The sequence below is a fragment of the Rhagoletis zephyria genome, unplaced genomic scaffold (genome assembly GCF_001687245.7).
Source record: "Rhagoletis zephyria isolate East Lansing unplaced genomic scaffold, Rhagoletis_zephyria_1.1 Rzeph_scaffold_13771, whole genome shotgun sequence".
Classification (NCBI taxonomy): domain Eukaryota; kingdom Metazoa; phylum Arthropoda; class Insecta; order Diptera; family Tephritidae; genus Rhagoletis; species Rhagoletis zephyria.
The window spans coordinates 1,039-15,267 of record NW_016170842.1 but is presented as its reverse complement, the minus strand read 5'-3'; the positions used below and the strand labels follow the sequence as shown (position 1 = coordinate 15,267).

General features: G+C 36.9%; 2 protein-coding genes across 2 annotated transcripts; one reads left to right on the top strand and one right to left on the bottom strand.

The window, feature by feature from the left end:
- Positions 1-1,279: 1,279 nt before the first annotated feature.
- Positions 1,280-11,446, bottom strand: LOC108378296 (TNF receptor-associated factor family protein DDB_G0272098-like; the record flags this gene model as incomplete). Its single annotated transcript, XM_017634584.1, has 4 exons — positions 10,092-11,446; positions 9,780-10,026; positions 5,606-5,719; positions 1,280-1,605 (listed from the first exon to the last, which is right to left on the bottom strand). Coding segments are annotated over exons 1-4 (1,493 nt in total), but the record flags the coding sequence as incomplete, so codon positions are not given.
- Ir85a (Ionotropic receptor 85a) lies at positions 6,686-8,435 on the top strand. Its single transcript, XM_017634585.1, has one exon. It carries the CDS (start codon positions 6,730-6,732, stop codon positions 8,305-8,307), a length of 1,578 nt encoding a protein of 525 aa, XP_017490074.1. The 5' UTR covers positions 6,686-6,729; the 3' UTR covers positions 8,308-8,435.
- Positions 11,447-14,229: the final 2,783 nt, after the last annotated feature.

The following is a 14,229-nucleotide window of genomic DNA, read 5'->3' as shown; positions in this document are numbered from 1 at the left end:
TTCAACATACATAATTCGTTCATAAATCAACCGAAATGCAAACTATCCATGCGCCTCGTCGCAGAATCCAATTAGATTCATTAGACTTTCAGAAAAGAAATCGCACAAAAAGAGGACAGCAGTAGAAAAAAAATAAGACAACACTAAAAAACACTTTCTGTCTCTAAAGAAGTTACTTGACTGCGCACAAGACAAAAAATCAAAGCTTGGCGAAGATTTTAGATTTGCGTGACCAAGCGTAGCGAAAAATGTTAATAATGTCATTCATTGTCAATAATTACGGTTTACGTTTGCAAAGCACTGAACGAAGTGACATATTAGCAAAATGGGATTATGGCGGATGAAACTAATGATTACTTAAGTTAATTAAGACGATTATGATTTGAGTTGCTTCAGTTTGTCTCGGTTTGACACATAAAAATTCTGAATAAATTATTGCTTTGATGTTTTAAATGAAAAAGAAATCGAATGCAAAGAGATTTATGTTCTTAGTTAGATTAGCACGTGATTGGCATTTAAGCAGTTTCTCTTCTTCACCTTCTTCTTTTTTTTTTTTGGTCTACTAATCTTATAAAATGCCGAATCTGACTTTCACCGGTTTAAGTTTTGTACATTCAAAAGCTCTAAAAGTGCTGTGAGACGTGGCAATGCAAGCGCTTTCTCTAGCACTTTCTCGAAAATCTACTTTCGGAAATAAAAATTGCAAGCTGTAACTGCACCTGAAATTACGCAAATCGCTTTCGAGAAATAATTTCAACTTGCACGTGCACAAACGATTTTCATTTTTGCTGCAAGTTTTGTCATACCAATTGAATGTTGCCGTGTGACGCGATTTTTTGTAAATTTGTATAAAACTATAAGAATGTTGTATCACTTAAACAAAAAAAATTTGTTTCTTTTAGCATTTAAACAAAAAATTCAGGTCAGTTTTTAAGCACAAAACTGTCTGCTAAGATAGTTGAAAGTGGAATATTCTGCATTCAGCATTTAAACAAACCAAAAGTAGTAGCGGCAAGTCACTTTACATGCAAGATGTAAGTGCTCGTGGAAATTCTTGAGTTTGACAGACTTTTCAAAAGAACTTGCACTCGCCCCGTCTGAAGGCTACTTTAGTCCTATGCTCACCGTTAAATTTGCTTGAATAGTGATGTAACTTCATATTCGAGTCAATTCTCCCAGCTCATCTGAGAGCAAGCGGCTTTAGACGTTTCTTAAGTCAAAACCATATCTACAAAATACTTCAACTGGTATTTTCAACAATAGCTAAGTAAATAAGTACACAAGTAAAAGTAAAAGTAGTTTTCTTTCGCTTACCTCATTTGGATGTTGAGCCTCTCCGTCTGTTGTATCCCTGCTATCCTCCGTCTTTTTCGTCAAAGCGGAGGTGGAAGCATTTATTTCGTTCGATCTATTGTTTCTTGTATTTGTTTTGGACTTATTGTTGTTATTATTTTTCTTTGGTTTCGTCGTTTTATTCGTCGTTTGTTGATTTGTCGTTGCATTTCTGCTTTTCACTTCAGCTTGGCTATTTGGCCGTGCCTGTAGTGTTTGTAATTCCTTTCTAAGTTGCCCAATATTACGTTCTTTGGTTTTTATTTCCTCCAGCTGTACAAATAGAATGGAAAATAAGTAAATATAAATCTGTTTGATTAACAAGTGTTTATCATAATTAAGGGAAAATGTAATTTGTATTAATTAAGTGCTTCTAATAGTTGGTTTCAAAAATCAGCCATGATAATGTTTTGACACATCTCGTCGTACTTCAGACACAATCGGATTTCTGTCTCAGTGGACCTGAATAAACTTGAAGTTCTAGCTCCGTTTTAGCCCATCATTTAAGGTTGAGCCCATGGAAGAAATTTTTCTTTTCAGCTCCTAAATTTCCAGCCACTTTGAAATTTGCAAGATGACATACTCCTCTAACTGAAGAGTGCATCTTGAACTTTTTTATTTTTTTTGGGTAGCATTTTTTAACGCTACCTAAGCCTCCAAGACTGCTATAGCCCGATTCCTATGTCCACATAGAATGTAACCACCCAAGTTTGGCATTGTGGGTGCATATAGAAATTACTTCAGACAACTGTATGAGACGTCTGCACGCCTCACGTCGGAAGCCCTAATGCTAAAACAACGGTAAATTAAAATAAAACTTAAATTTTTTCATAACTTTTCAATCTTAAATCGCCCATAAGCAACTTGCTAATATTCTTTAGATTTTTTTAATTAACAGATTTTTAAATTTCATGACCACCATTGCTATAAAACCCGCTTATGAATCATTTGAGCAGCTCGTGGGAAGATTTTTTCCGCCAAAAACTTCACCACTTTTTCCATTTTTTTTATTCATCCATAAAAAATGCACAAATTCAGAGCCGCAGGCTACAGGCGAGTGCGTATGTTCAAACAACCCCGCACGAAAAAAACAGTCTGGAAATTCACGCAAAAAGAACGTAGACAAGGCGATCTACTGAGCAAGCAAGCAGCTAACAATTTACCGGGCTCTTGCGAAAGCCAACGAAAATCGGCGGCCTGCGCACTGCAATTTCGCACTCATTTCAATTTGGCCTGTGGCTAACACTTGTTGCCTGCGTAACCATAAATCAAATTTTGCAGCGTGAATGGGTGCGACGACGAGTGCACATATTCATTGGATGCTGTCGATTTGGTAGTTATGTACTTATTTAGTTAGCTCAACGGTGCAAAGTTGTTGACAATTGTTGTGACAGATTATTGACAGGCATCGATAACGATAATTGAACGTATTTTGGAGTTATTTATGACAAAATAAATTGATTTTTTTGAACTGTTTATATGTAAGCATAAAAGCAGAGTTTTCAAATAAAAACAACGGCAAAAACAAAAAAAACCTATTCAAATCTAGCAAATTGGCGCAAAAAATTTATAAATATATTTTTTTAAATAAATCTTTTGGATATACTAAAAATTATATACACACTCGTCTGAGTAATCTTTCTTGTTCCACTCCCACTTCCGGCTGCTATGGTCCTCAGCGGAATAGGCGCAGGGAAGACCAGAAAAATGCCTGCAGCAACTAGAATTTTTTTCATTCAAGCCAAAATGAAGCTAAAGTTGCTTACAAATTCGATTGTATATACACACATACATACATAAACAGCTATTACATTACTGCATTTGCTGCATGCAACATTCTTTGCTTCATGAAAATGACTTTTGATTCCAGCAAAGTGCGTGCTGGCGTCGATCTCACTTGACCACGCATCATGACTCACTCCATTGTGTAGATAAATGTATTTATTCTTAACGAATGTCGGTGCCGGTCGTGCACATTAGAAAATGTTCTTAATGGGAAATTTCGTTAACTAATTTTTCTCGTGTTTCATGTTGATAACGTAAAAATGTTAAATGATTTTTCTTAGTTCTCCATCTCGGTTGTAGTATTCGGTGTTTAATACTCGTAAAAGTTCAAAAGAAAGCAGTTATTGCAACTCTAGCTACCGATTCGTATAATGGCAACTAAATTTATGTGCATATAAGTGCATATGTACGTGTGTACGCATAGAAGCACTGTTGAGCCTCAAACTGATGGAATTCATTCAAAAGTTAATTCTCGAACGAATGCTTTAAATGATTTCTGATTAAAGTCTTAAACCAGAGCTTACATGAATTGAAGAAACTTTTGCACTTTTCCGCTTGCTTAAGACATCATCAATTGCTTGTAGTAGTTCATGAATTTACTGGAATATATGTTGGTGCATGGTTCAGTTGTTCTTTTCAAAGCACATATGTAGATATACCAAAAAAAGTCTCATTCTCTACAAAGCAGGAACGTTCTCATTTTTATATAAGTATGCCAATGCCAATTAGAGTCAAGTGTTTAAACCCCAAGAAGAGACAAGTCAAGAGCCTCTCAGACTGCTACAAACCCGTCTGCTCATTGAGGACCGATACCTATCTAGAGCTTCTGAGATTGAAGACATCACGAGTTTTTTAGTTCTTATCTGATTATAAATACTGTGTGATTTGGGATTAAGAGTTAAAGAGGCTCAGCGAAAATATTTTCACTGAATCTTTCGATGCCGACCTCTCAGCAAATTATTAGAGCCGCAATTTTAAGGCATAATTCCTACGAGTAAAGTAAAACTTGACGCCATTTTTCTTTTTGTAAGTAAGCCAGCTCCTGACTTAAAGAAACCTTACATCACAATTTTTTCACTAAACATTCAAGGAGTCATATTATCCTGCAATAAGACTTTAGCGATCTTATGATCAATATAGAATTACACCCTAAAACCTTTTCAAAAAATCTAAATCTGAACACCACTGCTGTTAAGAGAGGCATAATACGCAATGTTATTGAGAATCACGGTTTTTTAATAAAATTTAAATCCTCTTTAACTGTTGCGAAACCTAAACAAAATTTTCTAGTTATGCAGAAAAAATATTGCATTACTTTATTGTACGCATAAAATCTTCCTCAATCATTAGAGTCAACTATAGTCTAAGGAAATAAAATCAGTTGCATTTAAATTATAGTGGATGGGCTGTGAGCCTTTCATTATAAGCTCTCTTTCGCGTGAACGCCATTTCAATTGATTCTTTTATTGAACCTCATAATTAAGCCATGACTTTAATCACAAAGTAAGTTTAGAGGTAAATAGAGGATTCGTCAACGCCTGGAGTGCAGTTCGCCCAGATTCAGCATTAAATCATCACAAATGTCTAAAACTAAGTTTACCAGAAAGATTTATCCAACATTGTAAGAAAGGTGTAAAACTATCGATGGCACTATCGATAGTATCGATGCTTTTATTTTTCGTTCAGTATTTATTCTAATTTTATTTCTTTTTTGTATTTCATTTCTATGAAACATCCAAGTTGAATTAAAAATTTTGTTGCTACTTTTTCTAAATAGTAACGAAAATTTGCAAAAGTACGGAAAGCCTTCCACCTTTTAAAATACAAATTAACTTATAACAACACTTTTAATGTTCTCTACTCACCACTATTGACTATTTAATAAAAAGTAAATAAAAACGATAACTTTTTGGATAAAAAATGGTTTCTTGTTTTAAAATTCCAATCTACTTTCTGAATGCCTCATATTTGACGGAGGATATCTAAGACCACAAATATTAAATTCCAGAAAGCCCAATTTATTTTAAATTTTAATTCATTTCAAATTTTCCACAACTTTACTTCTAACTTAGCGGTTAAACAATTAAAAAAAAATAACATGTCCAGTAGGTTACAACGGTATCCAAACTTCAAATCCGAATGCATTTTTAAATAAATATTCATAAAAAAAATTTGGCGAAAACCTTATACGATACTATCGACGATATATCGATAGTTTTGAAAATAATATCGAATACTATCGGTGGTCTGACTATCGATAGTTTTGCAGCTCTACATTGTAGTATCTTCTCAGCGAAACTTTTTTTTAATAAATATGTAGATACCACGTGACTCCCTTCGGCCTATAGCTCTATCAATACCGCAGATTTTTTAACTAATATCCCTAAATTTTCACGTTAAGCCTTCTATCGCACCTAAATATTTTTGAAGCGCTAAAGCGATTATTGCATTTGGCACTTCAACTAGTTCCCCATTCGTTTCAACTTACCAGACGTGAAATTTCAGTTTTGGCAGATTTAGTTAATTGAGTCAATCGGATTTCATAAGTGTCTTTCAATGTGCGCATATCAGCTGCTTTACGTCTGTCAGCGTCGCAATTGATCTGTAATAATTAACAGCAAAATGTAAATTTTCAACATGTCCCATGGAGAGTTAAGTATGGAACAGGGAACGAAAAGAACAACACTGATTGGCTGAAAAACGAACGTTGGTTAGTGGGCAAGAGACGCAACAAATTGTTTGTTAGGAACGATTCTCGTAGTAATTAAAATTTGATCATGCACTTAAAAACTAATATTAATTTCTTGTAAAATATTTAGTTCGCATTAACGTTTTCAAGCAAGTTTGTGTACATACTCACGTATGTATGTATGTATGTATGTATGCAATAAATGAAATTTGTTTGTTGTTTGCATGTGTTTGTTGCCACAACTCACAACACAACCTTTGCCATACATTACAATTATATAATTTTAAATGCATGTTAAGTAATGTTCCGTTGCTTATCGCAACATTAAATAAACAGAGTTCAACCGGCAGCAACAATATTTGCCATCCTGCCACATTTTCCAAATGACCTACAGTTTGTTCTACGATACGGCGCGAACTCGCCGGCAATTGTTGCAGCAAATGGCTCTAAAAATAAATAACCAAACCATCAACTGTCAAATGCAAAATAAATGGATTACATTAATGAAATTAATCATGGCATTAGCTTTCATCAGCTCCAATAAGCCAAATGCATATAATACACTCACACACACACACGCGCGATATCTGGCTCTTGTGTAAGTGTATTTGTGAAAAATATTCCATTAATGCATTTTCATTTTGGTCACCAGCTGGGATATGTCTATATCTATAAAAACAATCGACCACCAACTAAGCGTCCACATTTGCTCCGCATAACTCTACTCGTCTGGGCGCAATGCCACTATCGTTGCTGTATTCTCTCATCGGCATTTTCGCGGTTTGGATTTCCAAAACTCCGTCGATGGCCGAAGGTCTACTTGCGGTTAATTCTGCAATAGATGTNTTCTTCTGCATAGGAATCGCGTAAAGACTAAGCCATTGGAACTCATCAACAACGACGGTATACTGTTATATCTGGTAATGATCTTTCACGACGCTTCACAGCGCATCGATCTATCAATTATACAAAAATATTCCGCTGCGAAACACCTCTCGCACGTTATGATGCTAATCGTCAATTCGGAGACCGTCACCGAAGCTTGGTTGCGTCATACCTTCGCGATTTTTTGGCACATTTGGTTTCTTAATGTCGTGATAATGTTTCAACGCAACAATGAGCTGCATGTTTACAGATACAACCCATTTACCGATGAATTTCTTATAAAATTGGAACTAAGCAGCGGCGTGCTTCCGCGCAAAGACGACCTCTTCCCACCAAAATTACCGGATATGGGCGGCAAGCCGTTGAGCGTATGTCTGTACCAGGATGAGGTGCGAGCCATTTTCGAGGACGACGACGACGACCAGAAGGTTATCGGCAGCGATGGTTTCATGTCGGCTTTCATCGCCGAACGCTTGAATGCCACGCGTGTAATACATCGCGTCAGCAGATTTGGCAACTTCATGCTAAGAGCCGATATTTGCTTCAAGGAGATCACACATGAGCTAGATGATGTAGCCTTCAATACACGTTTCCTAGCGGCGCCGACATTTGCGCGACAAGTCGAATATACGATCGTGCACAGCCGTGACGACCTGTGTGTGTTAGTGCCGAAAACTAGGATTGCAACTATATTCTGGAACCTATTTCGTTCATTCACCATACCGGTGTGGCTGACGATACTGCTCTCGATACCGCTTGCCTATATCTTTTGCAACTTGGTGCACCTGCGTCTGCACAAGTGTGACTTCGATCTACTTCAACTGTACGCCACCACATTGTCAATGCCCTTGACACGTATTCCGGCACGCACCCCTCTGCGTATCTTCCTCTTCTATTGGCTCTTCTATGGCATGTTGATTTGCAACGCTTTCAAGGGAAATCTCACAAGCAGTCTCGTCTTTCGCACATATCAGCCGGATCTTAATACAATTAAGGATTTGGCTGAGTCACCGTATGACATGTTGACATATTCCAGACACTCTAAGCATTTAGAGCGTTTTCTCAATATAAGTGACCCTTATGAAGCCACAATACAGCGAAAATCAATCGTTGCGCCCGACGAGCAAATTGTAGCGAAAGTCCGAGAAAATAATCTATCGTACGCTTATCTGCAGAAATTTCACTTTGCAACGTTCCATGCGAACGCACGCATGCACTCACATCGGGGCAGGCCGCTCTACCACGTCATGTCCACTTGCCTGGTGCCTTTTCACGCCGTCTACATTGTGCCCTATGGATCGCCCTATTTGGGCTTCATCAACCGATTGATACGCAGCTCGATCGAATTCGGCTACGCTGTTCATTGGGAGAGTATCATGAATGCGGCATTCATAGAGTCGGGAAAGAAGAACATCCGCAATCCGATGAACGATGATGATCCAGTGGTGCTAAAGTTGTTCCATTTTCAAGCAGCCTTCTTTCTCTTGTTCTTGGGGCTAAAGCTGGCGTTCCTGACATTCCTGTGGGAGATTTTTAAGCACCGCTCCCCAGGATTTGATTTGAAGAAAGCAAGAATGCGTGTTATACATTCTCCAGCAAAGAGCGCACAAAACTAAGAAATTGTAACGATGTTGGTTTTATATAGACTACATACTACGTAAGTACATGGGTATCTTTTCAGCTCATTTTCAGTTTAAAGGTACATTGGATAAAATCGATTGAAATTTCAAACAATGGGTCAGTTTTATTGCACAATTAATTTTTTTATTTAAAAAAAACTTTGCATTTATACAAATAAATTTTAAAAGCCATAAATATGTATTAAAATAAAATAATTTGAATTGAGTTAAATCTAAAACTATCAGTACTTAGTTGGAGGCAAAATGAACGCCACGACCACAAAGTCCTTTTTCATCCCGACGATAAGTCCCTAATCCTGAAGGCCCATATTAAAATCTTTATTTTTCTAAGGCGTTCTAGTCCAAAATGGCACGCCAGTCGTTTCTCTTCTGTACCAACTGACGTCAGTTGTAAATGCCAAGTGAAGACAAGTCCGTCTCCGCCTGGTCTCGCGACCCGCTTTGAAACTTTCACAGCTGGAGCGTTTCTGCCCATACGAACGATGTTGCCGAAGCATTGGAGACGTTGAATTTTAAATCGCTGCTCTATGTCCATATCGTGGATTTCAAGGCTGCCATTATTAATAATGTTAATGCTGGTTCCCAAATAAACGAAGTAGTCTACTCTTTCAAACTTGTAACTCTCAATAGTGACGTGGTGGGTGTCAAGACGCTTATGCTCTGACTTTTTGTGATGACAGAGGTACTTCGTTTTGTCCTCGTTCACCACCAGACCTATTCGCTTTGCTTTCTATTAATCTCGAGAGGAAGAACAGCCCTTGGTTTTACCGATAATGTGATGCGTCGGCATACGCCAGCAATTGTACACTCTTGTAAGGTATTTACCTGAGTGGTCAGTTCTGGGCTCTTATTATCTTCTCCAACATCAGATTAAAGAAATCACACGAAGGATTCTACCATCTGAAACCTCGTTTGGTATCAAACGGCTCGGAGAGGTCCTTCCCAAATCTGACAGGGCTGACGGTATTGCCCAAAATCCAGACAACGCGGCATAAAGGGATTTTCTTTTCGTGCTTTCGAAAGCGGCTTTAAAATCGAAAAATAGATGGTGTGTGTCGGTCCGATTCTCGTGAGTCTTTTCCAAGATTTGGCGTATTGTGAATCACCTGATCATCTGATTCGTTAGATAAACTTTTGCTTGAGAGTTCTTTTCAGTATTTAGCTCTCAAGCCGGGAGGTTAATAATTTACATTTTTACCAAATACATTATGCGATATAAAATTTCATGTTCGAAACTTTAGGCAAATTTTCGATAAAAGAATCTTCGTGTTTTTTGGCGCCCATAAGCTTATTCCTTACTCTTTTATTATTAATCATTTATATATTATAACCACACAGTTATTTTTAACTCCATTTTAGCATTAAAAAATTGCATTGAACAAAACATTCAGAATTCACATTCATGCAGTAAACCCAGGAAATCATGCACTAACACAAATCGCACTCACCATTTTCTTCTCTTCTAAAGCTCTGTTCGCTTCCTTCAGCGCAATAACTTCATTTGTCAGTCTTTGTACTTCGTAGCTGGTTACATTGCCAGTCGTGGAAGCATTTGGCAAGTTCTCGCTGCCGGCATCTGTCGCCTTCTTCGCACCGACCAGCGGCAATGTGTTGTTCTTCTTCAAAAGCTCTACAGCATTTTGCAGTCTCTTCACCTCATTCTTCCATTTGCGAGTCTCCGACTCATTTTGTGCGCTATTAAAGATAATTAAAAAATGTTTACCCAAAATTCACCGCCAAGTTTAATCGGAGGTACTTACCGCAACACGCGCACTGCGCCTCGTTCGGTCGTCAAGCTGGACTTCAGCTCGTTGATCTCCAGTCTTAGCTGCTCTGTGAGCGCATTCAGCTTTTGTATAGTCTGCACATTTTCCTGCAGTTTGCGCTTGAGACGCGGTGGTGGCGCTGCGGTGGTCACGCCGGCAGCAGTGACTAAACCAGTCGCTGCCGTCACTGGCGCTGGTGCCTGCGCTGTATTGCACGCGTTTGTCTGTTTGATTGTCGGTGCGGCAGCAGCATTCGAGGCCGCCGCATTCGATTTTGCGCCACCCCAGCGTTCGGCGCGTTGTGCCACGCCCACATTGACATAGCTGCGCGTCGCTGACTGCGGCACTAGTGCCGGCAGCTCGGTGATGTGCAACTTGCCGCGGCAGTTCAGCTGTATGCCTTCGATGCGGGTGCGCTTCTCCTGATTCACCGAATCGTTGACGGAGGTGAGTGAAGCGGAAAGCTTCTTCTTGCGCTTTAGCTTATTCTTTACTTCCTGCCACTCGCCAGCGCCGGCATCATCACAGTCTTGGATATAGCTCACGAGCTGTGGCGCGTCTACGCCGCCCATTTTGGAGCTCAATTCGTTGTATTTTTGTTGGCGTTGCTTGACCAGTTGGTAGCTTTCGCTCAAACTGTTGGCAAGCTTTGTAAGGATTTGCACATTTTTGTGGTTGGCGCTACTACCAGCGGCGTCATTGGGCAACTGGGACGACGCTGGTGTGTGTGTAGCACCCTTTTTGTCATTCTTTCCATCTAACACGCTGCTAGAGGTCGTTTTTGTATATCTATCTGCCATTTTTACTCTCTAATTTAATCGATTCATACAAATTTTATATAGTTAAATTCGTGTTTTGTATGAATTTCGTTAAAAAAATATGTATGTTTTTAGTATTCAATACTACTTTCTAAAATTATGGTAAGTCCGACCCGTTCGAAAGTTGCTCTTAATTTAGTTTTATTTTATTTTAAATTAGCGGCTGCAAATACTGCTGCTCGGCTTTAGCGATCAATTTTTTGTAACAAATTAATTTCCGGTGCAGTGCGTGCGTGTATGTGAATATACATATATAAATGTCACCTCCTATTTGTGTATATGTATGTATGAGTACGAGTGCTTCTAACTCTGTAATTATTTTTTAATTGAGTTAGGTACGTATAATTCTTCAATAAAAATATATAATTCGATTATTTCTCAGGTTGCTTGGAGCTTAACTTTTTTGCCTCCTTCTTCCTCTTTAATGTAAAAAAGAATTTTCTGCAGCTTTTACGTTGCCTTCTTTGGTTTTAAATCAAATATCCGTTCACAATTCTAAATGGCACTTCTTGGGATTCTCCAGACTCGTTTTATCTGTAACAAAGGAGAGATACATATATTTCAGTACTTAATTATTAATGAAACATTCAAAAACTTTTCAAGAAAGAGGGTAAAATATTCAATAAGATTAAGGATGTATGTATGTATGCAGTTAATTTATCTACACGGCTGAGCAAGTACATTTTTGTTGTCTGCCGAAAAGTATGCAACAAATAAATTATGCGAAGCAAATGATCTTCACCGATCAAAAGCATTTGGCGGATATTTACTAAATAAATAACCCGTTAAATTTGAACGCAACATGAGAAAATATCCAGAATGGTAAACAAGTATTTAAAAATAAAACGCTACTACGGGCTAATATTCCCTAATACATAAACACATTAACATAAATACATACATACATATGTACATAAACGTGTGTGTAACTAATATTCATTACTTGCGTGCCATTAGGCGACAATCTTTTATGCTGCATTGCTCAAATAATAGCCATTATTTAGACTTAGACATTACAAACAAAATTTAGTTGCTTTCATGTTTGCCATTCGCACGTTTGTTCGCGTTACAAATAGCTCTTCCAAAGTATGTACATATACATACATATTTTTGTATGTAATAACCACATTCTGCCAACTTATTTACAATATCATGCAACTTGTCACCGTTTAAAGCACTGACGCGAAGAAGTCTACACCTGCACTTGTGAGTTTTCATTCTAACCCTTGCATGACTGCAACAAAATATGTATTTACATGCAATTTATTATCCCCACATTAGGGTGGTCCTTAAAAATGTCCGTATCTAAATTTTGTATGGGATAACCCTTTATTTTTTTCTACGCACAAAAGAAAGACATGCACGAGAATTTCAATATTTTTAAATAATTTTTGGTTTGAAAATATCAAAATTGCATGATTATAAAAAAAATTAAAAGATGCATTTTGAGCTCAGGCAAACCATACCAGATAATTATTTGTACACCAGTCTTTTTCGTTTTTGGGAAAATTGTTAAAAATGTTGCACTTATTTCGATGGCGGTCTTTGGAACTTTATATTGTCTGGTGCAACCATTAGCCGATGACTATAAATGTATACGAATAATTTTAATAATATATCAAATTTATCAGTTTACAATTTGTCAAACCCACAAAAGTTGTTTTCAAATATTGAAATTATCGTAAAAGTCCCTATCTTGAGCGTGCTCCATGCAAAATTTAGTTTCATATTTTAACGTTCACCCTAACCTACATATATACATACATATTAACTGTCATTGAATACTTATGTAAGTATATATATACATATACATATGTACATATATTATGTCACCGCAAGTTCACATTCACATAAACAGATAATCAATACAAAAACACAAATACATACATTTGAAACTAAGTATGTAATTGTTAGGCATAGAACTTTGTTGGACTTAAAAGCACAATTTTCTTGGCGCCACTGTTGCATATCAACAAGTCAATGTCTGATTATGTGGCATAGTGTCTAGGACGGCATATGCGAGCGTGTAATCTCAAAATATTTTCTAAGGGTTTATTGATTTTTGTTATGTATCTTAAGTGTGCATATGTACTATGTTGCTAAAACCAATGGTAGAACCTTTTTGCGATTCAATAGAACAGAAATAATATTTTGTTGTTGTATCATTGCGGTGACAGCCTGTTTGGCGTCTATGAATGGCTTAATTAATAAATGGTTTATGGCCATCATAAATTGGTATAAGTATGTATGCTTGTAATTGGAGAGATACTCGTTGTAATGAAAGTAGCTTGAGTTCCTTAAGTACACACAGACAAATACCTAGAAACATTTAGCGAATGCCTTCAAAAATGAAGTGGATATCCAGCCCTATTTAGTGCCTTAACCCTAAATAGTCATCTTTCCTGAATTGCTGCTATGCTAACCATATTTCTAATAGTTTAATTGCATTTACAAACAGTATTGGAAATTAATTTTAACTTGTAGATAACTTATTTCAATTTCCAAATAAAACAAGCAGTTTTTAAGAAGGAAATATTTATTTTTCCATTTTCCAGTGATCGGAACTAAACCAAATTAGTACGCGGCAACCCTTGAGATATCACCTTTCCTACTAAAAAAAGAACTATCGATAACGGTTCACGTGGTCCACAGTCATCTGGTAACATACATTCAAAAAAAAACATTCCGATGAATTGATAACCTTCCTTCTTTTTTTGAAGTTCGTTATTTGGATTAAGTTTTTTGAAATAAGGATAACTCATGAAAACTTTTTTTGATTACATGTGTGTGTATGTACATATGTACAACAGTAAAAGAAAAAATTGCCTCATCGTAATAAAGCATTACATACTTACAAAACCACTTTGCTCGTGTGCTGGAAGAGAGTCATAACTCAAAAACCAAAAACTCGAGAAAACGGCTTTACAGTTTATGAAGAAAAATAATAATAACCTAAAAATAAAATTTATAATAAATATAATCAGAAATTTTAAATCCGACTATGAAACTTCGAAGATACCCTAAGTTGGCTTTTGTTACTTTGATCAAAGTGTGAGTGTTTTCTAGCATTAATTGCTTAGCACAGCGAAACACAGATATACAAAAGTTGTGAAAATGACATACTCCCTTTTTATTGGATACAATTAACAAATGTGGTACCGAACTTGAAATTAACCGTAATTTCTACATACTTATCTCCAAAAAGTTTTTTAAAGACATTTTTTTTTTTACAAAAAAGCGATATGTACTTTCCCTATGTCATTGGACATAAATACAAAACCCTTTTACGTAAAATTGAATAATCCCCAGCCTAG

Coding starts and splice junctions, on each gene's coding strand:
- Ir85a (XM_017634585.1), top strand. CDS start 6,730: ATGATCTTTCACGACGCTTCACAGCGCATCGATCTATCAATTATACAA.